This window comes from Exophiala bonariae, assembly GCF_035927105.1.
Source record: "Exophiala bonariae strain CCFEE 5792 chromosome Unknown scaffold_1, whole genome shotgun sequence".
Taxonomy (NCBI): Eukaryota; Fungi; Ascomycota; class Eurotiomycetes; order Chaetothyriales; family Herpotrichiellaceae; genus Exophiala; species Exophiala bonariae.
The window spans coordinates 1,567,378-1,577,863 of record NW_027042476.1 but is presented as its reverse complement, the minus strand read 5'-3'; the positions used below and the strand labels follow the sequence as shown (position 1 = coordinate 1,577,863).

The 10,486-nt window shown below is 48.9% G+C and overlaps 4 protein-coding genes across 4 annotated transcripts; 1 reads left to right on the top strand and 3 right to left on the bottom strand.

Annotated features, from left to right (window-relative positions):
* Positions 1–122: 122 nt before the first annotated feature.
* Positions 123–1,886, bottom strand: LTR84_000564 (uncharacterized protein; the record flags this gene model as incomplete). The annotated part of the gene is made up of 1 exon (XM_064844194.1): positions 123–1,886. One exon carries the CDS (start codon positions 1,884–1,886, stop codon positions 123–125), a length of 1,764 nt encoding a protein of 587 aa, XP_064712054.1.
* Positions 1,887–3,464: 1,578 nt separating this feature from the next.
* Positions 3,465–5,142, top strand: LTR84_000563 (uncharacterized protein; the record flags this gene model as incomplete). Its single annotated transcript, XM_064844193.1, has 2 exons — positions 3,465–4,663; positions 4,716–5,142. 2 exons carry the CDS (start codon positions 3,465–3,467, stop codon positions 5,140–5,142), a joined length of 1,626 nt encoding a protein of 541 aa, XP_064712053.1.
* Positions 5,143–6,250: 1,108 nt separating this feature from the next.
* LTR84_000562 (uncharacterized protein) lies at positions 6,251–8,366 on the bottom strand (the record flags this gene model as incomplete). The annotated part of the gene is made up of 5 exons (XM_064844192.1): positions 6,251–7,106; positions 7,194–7,541; positions 7,603–7,922; positions 7,983–8,059; positions 8,132–8,366. 5 exons carry the CDS (start codon positions 8,364–8,366, stop codon positions 6,251–6,253), a joined length of 1,836 nt encoding a protein of 611 aa, XP_064712052.1.
* Positions 8,367–9,142: 776 nt separating this feature from the next.
* LTR84_000561 (uncharacterized protein) lies at positions 9,143–10,338 on the bottom strand (the record flags this gene model as incomplete). Its single annotated transcript, XM_064844191.1, has 3 exons — positions 9,143–9,721; positions 9,803–10,228; positions 10,291–10,338. 3 exons carry the CDS (start codon positions 10,336–10,338, stop codon positions 9,143–9,145), a joined length of 1,053 nt encoding a protein of 350 aa, XP_064712051.1.
* Between the last annotated feature and the right edge of the window lie 148 nt (positions 10,339–10,486).

Sequence of the window (10,486 nt, the reverse complement as noted above, 5' to 3'; positions counted from 1 at the left end):
GATTCCCACCGAAATGCAGCAAAGCGAGCCTCCTGCCTCAAGCAATGATATCTTGCGAAGCATATCCCATACGCCATGATTAATTCACCTTTCACGCCTGACCAATAGTGCAGCACAATCTTTCATGTATCTGGGAAGTCTCCCAAGTTATGAAGGCTAATATCCATGCGATCACGAACCGATGGACTTTCATCTTCCTGTGAAGGCCGTTGGTCATGGCCATTGGTATTGATTGAGGGAGTCAACATCTCTCCGTTCTGAGCTGGAACAATGGTACCCTTTTCACTGACAACAACGCCATTGGTCGCCATTTGAATCTGATCATGGCCAGCAATCCCTTGAGCAATTGCGCGTCGTGCTTCATCCATGACCTTGAACTTTCTGGTTTGCCCACGGATCCGCTCAAGATGCTCAAAGTATGTTTGGTCTACCGGAGTGACATATGAACCGCAAAAGACTCCCACTTCAAAATTCTGAGGCGCATTTTCGCTATTGGCTTCCCGAGCTGCATCAACGCAGGCGGCCTTGAGATCTTCGAGCGACTGGTAAACCACACTGTCAGCACCGATGTGTTTGGCAATCGCCTCTGCTCCAGGATAATTGTGTGCAACCAACTCATATGGCGAGGCGAGATCAATTCCGTAGATGTGGGCGTGGGTGATTGGTGGTGCACAGCTAGCAATATGCACCTTCTTGGCCCCAGCTTCACGTACCATGTTGACGATTTCACGGCTTGTGGTCCCGCGTACAATACTGTCATCGACTAGTAGAACATTTCGACCCTTAAACTCCATAGCCATCGCGTTGAGCTTGCGTCGGACACCTCGCTGCCTGGCCTTCTGTTCAGGCATGATGAATGTCCTGAACACGTAGCGGTTCTTGACAAATCCGTGACAATATTCTTTTCCAAGCACTTGGGCCACGAGAGATGCTGAGGTGACAGAAGTCTCTGGGATCGGAATAACCACATCGATCTCGTCCAACTCTTGTGGGCTGAGTGTCTTCTTGACCCGCTCCGCAAGCCGTGCACCCATGTGCTGACGGCTTCGATGAACGCTGATACCATCCATTACCGAGTCAGGACGAGCGAAATAGACATACTCAAAGATATCGGGTGCATATCCAATCTGCTTTTGGACTTGGCGGAAGACTGGTTCATGTCCCTTTTGAACAATAACGGCCTCTCCAGGCATGACATCACGAATGACTTTGAAGCCGAGCTGTTCTAGTGCCACGGACTCCGAAGCTACCATATAGTCTTTACCAGGTCCATCGAGAGAGTTTCTGGACCCGATGACCAGGGGCCGAATACCGAACGAATCTCGGAATGCAATAATGCCATAGCCAGCAATCATTGCAGTACATGCCCATCCACCTTTGCATCTATCGTACATCCGGCTAAGGCTGGCGAAAACATCATCATCGTTCACACGGGCTTTTCCCGTTTCGTTGAGTTCATTCGCAAATATATTGAGCATAAGTTCGCTGTCGCTATCAGTATTGATGTGTCTGTGTGCTTCGATGTCGAGATATCTTTTCAGTTCGGGCGCATTGATCAGATTGCCGTTGTGTGCAAGGCAGATCCCGTACGGGCTGTTGACATAAAATGGTTGTGCTTCGGCATTGGCACTGCTTCCAGCAGTTGGGTATCTTAAATGACCGACTCCCATAAAGCCAGGCAGATCGACAATTCTTGAGCCGTCTTGGAAGACTTTTGCAGCCATACCATTGCCTTTGCATTGATATATTCTTCCACCAGTCGCACAGGTCGCGATTCCGCAGGCATCTTGACCACGATGTTGAAGGAGGTAGAGGGCTTCGTGTAGATCAACTGCGGCAGAGGTGGAGGAACTGTTGGCGAGAATAAGAGCCAGAATGCCACACATATTTGCTGATTTAGCAAAGGCACCGGGATGAGATCTATCACCAGGTTAGCTGGGCTGTATATACACAGAAGTGTAACTCAACGCGCAAAAAAGATCGTCCGATCAGACCCGAAGTTTTCAGCAAGATTGATATGCAGTCTAACATCTAAAACAATAAAAGTGGGCTCATCCTAAGGACTTCGCAATGATTCACAAGGGAATTCTGTCTTACCTAAATCAGTATGCAGTAGTTTTGATTTGTTTCAAGGGATGAAGGTCCGTCTGCACCGACGGATTTCCCGATGCCGTGAGGTGTAGTGTCAGGGAGACTGAGGAGAGATTGAGAGCTTCGAGGGAATGATCAGGGAGGAAGTTGATCGGAGGCAGTGAGACTCAACGGCTCAGAATATTCGATACACCACATGATGTAGTACTTAGAGAAGGAAGATAACGGCCAACACGAGTTGGAGAGGATATTTGCCCTCCGAGGTGGGTTGTTTGAGAGGCGGGATCCATAATCCTCCCTCATTGTGAACGGTCTCGGAATCTGGCAGGGAAAAAAGGATGGAGGAAATTTTTGGTTGCCCCACCATGCCTGTTGCGGATGAATGTTGTTCCTGTCGCTTCAATCTGCCTTCACACCTTGTAAGGTGGTCAGACAGGCAAGTCTTACCGGATGTGGTCGGATCGGAACATCGATGTCCCGGGAGGTGAGCAAACCCCTGACTGATGCAGCCTCGTTGTCTCTGTTTCCATCAGACAATAGAAGTTGTTCATGGACTTCCTGGGAATGCTCAATCAAGTCCGTGATAAATGACTCATCATGTAGTTGTTCTTTCATTGTGAATGTTACTGAGTGTCTTTTCCCCCTCATATGCGCTCAAGAGATGGTGGGACTTCCACATCTTGGACACCCATCTCTGCTAGGGGTCTTGCAAGCTTCATTGTTGGGACATTGTGCATTTCTGAATGCACCAAAGCAGCAGAATTTGCATAGTGGTGTCGTTCTTAATCTGTAGGCGGGGCTATGCGATGGCTGAGGAGTCTCACACTCGCTCGTTGTTGTCTTGTTGCTGAAGTTGAAGGATACAAGAATCGACAGTGGAAGTGGCGACATTCTGGAAGACAATCGCTTTGTATCTTGTCGAGCAGGGCAATACAACAGCTCTCACAACAGCGATCATCCCAAGGTGTTCAAGTTTGATACTATCGCATAGCATGTGCTGTGGCTATCGCACAAATATACCGCGCGAACCTAACTCGTCTTGTTCGTTCTTGTTTTCAGGGCATCCTGCGAACTTTCCTGTCACTGCTTCTGTTATTACTTCAACGATTCTATCAGTCTAGACACTCTTGGAAAGCATCCTCTCTTACAGTTTCTTGCCAAAACGCTTGCCAATATCTCGTCTCCCAGAGAATATCACCACAGTCGACTTCAGCCTTCCAAATAACAACCCCCCCTCTCCCACCCAGTATTTTGTCCTCTGTGCAGTGTTCTGGTAACACGATTCTTCAATCTCGAACGGCCTATCCTTACTACTCTCTACATCAACCGTCCGACTGAGTAAAGCCTAGCCCGACTCTCGCAAGACAACCGACATGGAGAAGTTCGTAGTCCGTCTACCGCCATCAAGAAACAATACCCGAGGCACAAATTCCTCTCAAAATGATCCTTCTCGAACCATCGATCCACAACAAATCAATCTGCGCCCTGGATGGAGTGTTCAGTTGAAAGATGGGTCGTACCTCCATATCAGATCGTGGAAGACAGACCGCCTCAATCGAATCATCTTCAAGGGCTACAAACTTGTGTATCCAAACACTGATGACCATTGTGTCGAATTTGAAAATAAGGAGCTTCTTTGGGTTTCTTACGCCCACCCTAAAGACCAACAGGTGATCGAGTTTGAGAGATCGGAGGACGATGTAGTTCGAAATTGCCGAATCATCTTCACGAATCAGCCGTATCATAACATGAACTATGAGCAGGACGCAGGAAGTTCACTCGAGCCACTGTACTTTTGCAGATGGAAACGCGTTCTGCCTCTAGCTTCTGAAATGTATCGCAGAAGAAAAGAAGGTACCAGACACCTGAGAGGCAGTGTCGAGCATCTAAAACCATCAGATTCCATGTGCGGTCATCGTCTTCAGAAGAGCGGAGCTCTGGTGCCAATTCGGATCGGTGACAAAGAGGTCCGAGAAATCTGGCGTGGGGTTGGTGTCACAGCTCTGGGTGGAAGTCATCAAGAGCACATTTTTGATGACATAACCATGAAGCAGTACACAATAGCGGACTGTTGTTGCGGTGCCGGTGGTGCTTCTCAGGGTGCACTCGACGCAGGTTTGAAAATCAAGTGGGCGTTCGATATGGATCGAGATGCGATGGCTACCTATACCAAGCGCTTTTTTAATCGTTGTGGTACTGAATGTCGACTGGAGAATTGTGCCGACTTCCTCAGGCATGTAATGCGCGACCCACGTCCATATCTTGTTGACATCATGCATGTGAGCCCTCCTTGCCAGCCTTTCTCACCAGCAAATACAACACCAAATGCGGAGAAGAACGCGGCCAACCTTGCTACTTTTACCACGGTAGAAGATCTCATCCGTCTTACTCGCCCTCGAATTGCAACAGTGGAGGAATCCGATGGTCTGGAGAAGGAAAAACATCGAGACTGGTTTATTAAGCTTATCTCAATGTTTACCGGCTTAGGATATAGCGTTCGATGGGCGGTTCTGAAGTTGAGTGAATATGGAGTGCCACAAACGCGTACACGACTCATCATGATTGCTGCTGGGTAAGATCACAAGTCCTCTGTTTGCACCATATCAAGCTAATATTCCTTCAAGCCCAGGTGAACAGCTTCCATCACTGCCCATGCCAACCCATGGCAATGGCAGCCACCTACATCCACTGCCATCTATTCGAGATGCTATTTCAAATATTCCCTTCGGCTTGCCAGATCATAATGTCAACAGTGCACATTCAATCGCCAAGAATCCGTTTAATCCAGAGACTCTATCAGGCACTATTAAGTGCAGTGGAAACAGCGAGAAGGTTTATCATCCAGACGGCCAGAGACTCTATACGACATGCGAAATGAAGCTAATCCAAACCTTCCCACTTGATTTCAAGTTTATTGGTGGAAAGACGTCGCAGAGCCGACAAATCGGTAATGCGGTACCTCCGCTTGCAGCAAAAGCGTGGTTCACGGAGATCAAAGAGTCGCTAGCGACAGCAGATGAGCGGGAGGTTGCGAGCAATGGTAACATCTAGTCAGAGTGTGGTTGATGGTGGGCGGGCGTGCCAGAAGTTGTGGGAGTGTAGATAGACCTGGATCTGAATATGGCCACCCTATGAACGAGTCAAGTGAAATCAGGTATCATTTCTCTTTCGATTGTAAAGATCTCCGAAAGACTTTCCCATATCCCCCGTACGCCATACACGTCCTCTCGGCATATATTGTATTCTCTGCAAAGTGTAGGCTGCCGACGGTCGCTATACGTCCTAGCCGTCAAACAAAGTTACTGTATAAATGCCATAACGTTGCACTCCAATGACTGTTCTAAAGCCGCCCAGAAAGACAGGGTGTGGATTGAGGGAACATCCCTAGATGCTGTCACTCCAAAAAGCCTCTCTGAATCGTCTAAAATGTTCCATTCAAACTACCTTGAGAGATATTATAACAAATTGTACATGTGGTTGCTATCATATGACATCAATCTTTCTGGATTCACCATTCGAAATTTGAGAACTCTCCTTCGCCAAAGTCCTCTGATGATGTAGCAAGCTACGCGCCGAAGTACTTCACCTCGCTATTATCACCAGGGAGGGTTGGCCGATGAGACCAGGCTTGATAAGATGGATTTTTTGGGGACCTTCATAAGCCTTGGAGCTCGGAAGTCTGCTATATACACCTGGCTATATGTGGCAGGGCCTCTTAAATACCTAACTAGGTAAGTTGGCTGTGCGTCATGATACTTTAACCATGGCCTCCCATACAATTACGCTACCAGCAAATCTTGCGATCAATGCGCACGAGTGTTCTATTTCCGAATGCAACACCCTCAACAGTGTGCTATCTCTGATACACATCAAGCTCTGCAGTGCTCGGATTGAACTGTGAGACTTTTGCTGTATCTCTATCATGTGACGCTTCATACGGACATGTTGATTATCGCTTTGAGAAGGAACGAAGCTCAAGCAATATCGGCAACCACACTCAATAAATACGGAGCAGAACACTCGTGGAAGCGTGAGCACCAGCCACATTTCCGGGATACAGACTCCCAAAGGGTACAGCATCGGCAAACGCCGATTGGGCATCCTGACGTTGCCTACTTTGATCATAGTTTGGCTCATTATGTTGCGAATTGTACTCGGCTTACTGCTGAAAGGCAGCTAGCTGCTCAACCTTGCCATGTTCGACGTTTCCAATTGTCCCAGTAAACACAATCTTTTCATGATCGTTTCGGTCAGCCATCAGTTCTTCACCTATGTCCTTTTGCCCCTGACCTGTCACAATCAACAGAATCTTTTCTGGATCAATATCCAGACCATCGCCTGTGGGTGCTCTCCAGGCTACATGATCGTCCGGCCTGACTAGCACCGCTTCTCGTTCCCAGATCTTGCGGACATGTGACTCATCCGGTAAATGGACAAACTCGAGTGGAATCTTGGCTCTCAAGGATGAAAGTACGGACTTGAACTGTTTGATATGATCACCAGATTGCGTAAAATCGACCAAAGTCCATGCTGGACCCTGACCAAATAGATCGAATATGCTTGTCTCTCCATCATTGAGGAAAACGTGGGGAGCTCTAGCTCCAGGCCAGGTTGATGGGATATACTGCTTCTCCGACCAAGGAGGCTCTGTGCCAGCATCTTCCAATAGCACAACCACGTCAGACTTGTAGCGATACCCAAGTTCGATTCCCTGGTCTTTATTCTCTCCGTCGTGTGTTCTGACGTGATGTGCGACCTTTTCTCGAAGTTCCTTGCCCTCATCCGATGAAGACGAAACTGCGCCGTTGGCCTGCCCGCACCATTCTCCATAGGTGGCGTGCACTTTCCAATGAGCACCAGATCGATCGATGTTTCTCATTCCCACTGGCCTCCGCTCATCTTCATATGATTGCAACAAGGATTGGCCTCCATAACCGTGGACTGCTGCAGCTACTTTCCAGCCTATATCAAAACTGTCTCCGACTGCGGTATTCATGCCATAACCTCCCGTAGGTCTAGAGATAATAGCAGTCAGCGCAGGCATAAGCTCACAGAGTGAATCCGCCCGAATTCGAGATTTAGGGAAATTATAGGCAACTCACATATTCTGATGGGCAGCGTCGCCAGAGATGAAAACGCGGCCACCACTTGACACATAGCGGTCTGCCAGGTAGATGTTGGGTCTCCACATACTTGTAACCAGTATTTCATCTACAGTAACGGCCAATTTCGACTCCTCGAGGCCCAAGGCCTTCTTTATTTCTGCATGGGGGTCCATGTCAGAGGCCTTAGCGTCGATCGAAGCTGGGATATGGATCGTCCAAGTATCCTTCTCATCCTGGGAGATAATAACCGAGCCTGCCAGGAAGAAGATATGCCAAAATTGGCCCTGACGGTGCAGAACTTCCAGATCACGAGACTTGAAATGGATGAGATACATAGCTCCAGGACTATTTTACTCATTAGTATCTGACTTTAGAGGGGGGAGTCTGGGAGAAGGCAGCCTCATACACTGGTCCTCCCGTCATGGTGATGCCAACGCTTTGACGGACTTTACTGCCAGCTCCGTCGCAGCCGATCACATAAGACGATCTCACGATGTGACGTTCACCGGACTGGTCAATAAGCGAACTTATAACTCCTTTTCCATCCTCTGTAAGAGTCTCGAACTTCATGCCGAACCTGGCCGTGATCATGGGATCAGCCTCAATCCGTGGTTTCAGCCAGGCCTCGAAAATCGCTTGGGAGCATCTTTGATATGGTTCACGCGGCATAGAACCGTCATTCTGATTCTTGATCTTTTCTCGCCAGGCGCGTGGCGATGGGAGATCCTTTGGCCTTTGGTCAGTCTTGGACAGTTACTTAATAGCTTACGATTTGACAGCATATACCCATTTTTCTATGAGCCGTCCGTGCTCAGAAAGCCCTGTGCTGAATAATACATCGAAACTATAGTTATCAGGCACACCTGACACATGGTTAGATCGCCTCCCTCAACAGTGACGTGGGCGAAAAGCATTAACTCCACAACAGAACATACCTACTTCCCTCAGGCCTTGATCTACGCCGAGGCGCTTCAAAAGCTCCATACTCCGGCAATTTGTGATATCCATCTTCGGCCATTTGGTTGTATCAAGATTCCGCTCAACGAGCAGGCATGGAACTCCATTCTTCGAGAGTTGCAACGCGGCGATCATGCCAGCGGGACCGCCGCCAACGACCACAACAGGGACATCGCTCGGCAAAGACTGCACATCGGAGATTGGAGAATCCATCATTGGGAGCAACGATTCACGCTTCGTAAATGTTTTGAATGGAATGTTTCCGGGGCACTGAAGTTGACGAGGGACAGTTCGTCGCTTACCGTGGCAAGGCTTTCTTACAAGAAGAGGGAGGCCTCAGACATCTAGGAACGATATACCCACCGCAGAACCCGGCCACCCAGCCGATGTGGAGGGAGCTCTTGTGTTGGATAGATCATCTTGATAGGGCATCAGTCCCCACAAATCGTCGGGGGCCAAGCAAAAGTCGGTCATCCCCGGTATTTCACGGCCTGACCTGCATCGAATTGCGGATTAACCCCATATTGCTTACGTCACCCATTTCGCAGCCCACGACTGGTGTAAAGAACACCAGATACGAAATGCATGACCCGACCGCCAGCAGCCTCGGAGCTTCTGCCATCATCAGTCTACATGGCCGGCCGGCTTGTAGTCCGTGAATGTCCAGGACGACTGGGAATACGAAGTATCGGAGGCCAGCAACCCATGCATTCTCCTACTGAGTCAAAGTTCAATATCAAGTGATCACCAAGATGTGAACCATCCACCAATGAAGTTCGAGCCTGGAGACCAACACCCTCCATGGCCTTCTCAGGTAAGCTGTAACCAGAATTGTGTCATCAGCAGGCTCTTAAGAGTGCTGGGAACGATCCACACTGGATCTACCAGACCAATGACGCTTTTTGGGAGGAGCTGAACATTATTATGATTCGAAACTACACATTGACGCACCAACCATTTTACTTAATTCGGACTTCCCGTGCGAATTCTCAAGCGATCTTCACCACGAGACGACCTTTGAGATGAGGATCCATATAGGCACCTGGCAACGCCTCCGGGACCTTCTCAAGAGGGATAGTAGTGATGTGGGAGCGTATCCCGTGTTTGGCCACCGTCTCCAACATTGCTGCGGCCTGTTCTTTGGTGGACACCACCGAGCCTACGATCAGCAGCTCCTGGAAAACTAACGCAAATGAGTCGAATTGAACATTGGGTACAGGCAAGCCAAGAGGTACCGCAACCCCATGAGGTCTCAACGTGGAAAGCATCCAGTCGGTGGCATCATTGTTATCCGTGGTGATCACGATTGCTGGTAAGCCGCCATCGCCAGCCCAATTCTTGATCTTCTCGGTTGCGTCCTTGTCATTGAAGTCAACAACGAGGTCAGCTTTCAAAGGGGTCTCTTGTGCCAGAGCCCTGCCTTCTGGCCGATTGTCAACTGCGACCACGGGATGTCCAAGCGCTTTTGCGAATTGAACAGCCAGAGAACCAAGTCCACCGATGCCAACGATGCCAATCGGGTCGCCTGGCTTCACTCTTGAAGCCTCGATGCCAGCCCAGGTGGTTGCCTGAAGAAGATCAGTTTGCTTCACAATGTAATTGTTGCCAACGACAAGCATAACACTATTTGGTGATCATGTGTCACTTACCCCAGCACACATCAGTGGCGCAGCATTCTCAAAATCCACCTCATCTGGCAACAAGACAGCATTGTGTCCATCAGCAATGAAATATTCTGCCATTCCTCCGTCGGCTTTCAGGCCGGCAAAGTCAATGTTCTCGCAGAATCGAATATCATTTGTGGTCTTGCATTTGAGGCAATGGTGGCATTGGTGCCGAAATAGCAATGCGCCCACACGCTGACCAACCTTCCATTTGTCTTGTACCTTTGAACCAACCGCAACGATGGTGCCAACGGGCTCATGCGAGGGCACAATAGGGGTCGGTGATTCATAGACACCCTCCCAAACTTGATAATCGGTATGACAGAAACCTGCTGCAGCAGATTTGACCAGAAGATCTGTGTCGCCGACCTGGGGAACGTCTATCTCATGTAGCTCGTATGGCTTTTTCCACTGCGATTCTGTCAGCCTCGAAGGTCCATTTTGCAGATGCAAACGGAAAGGGGAGGCCATACCCCTACAAGTTGGACAGCTTTCATGGTCTTGGGAATCTCGGGAGCCATCTCGCTCTTGTGTGAGATATTGTCCAGTGTGCGATGTACCTTGTCAAGTACTCGATTGAGTGCCATATGACAATCCCGCACACAATAAATATACTTAGGATACCAAGTATAAGGACTGACTCGAGCACTCGTATCTGTACGGAGGCAG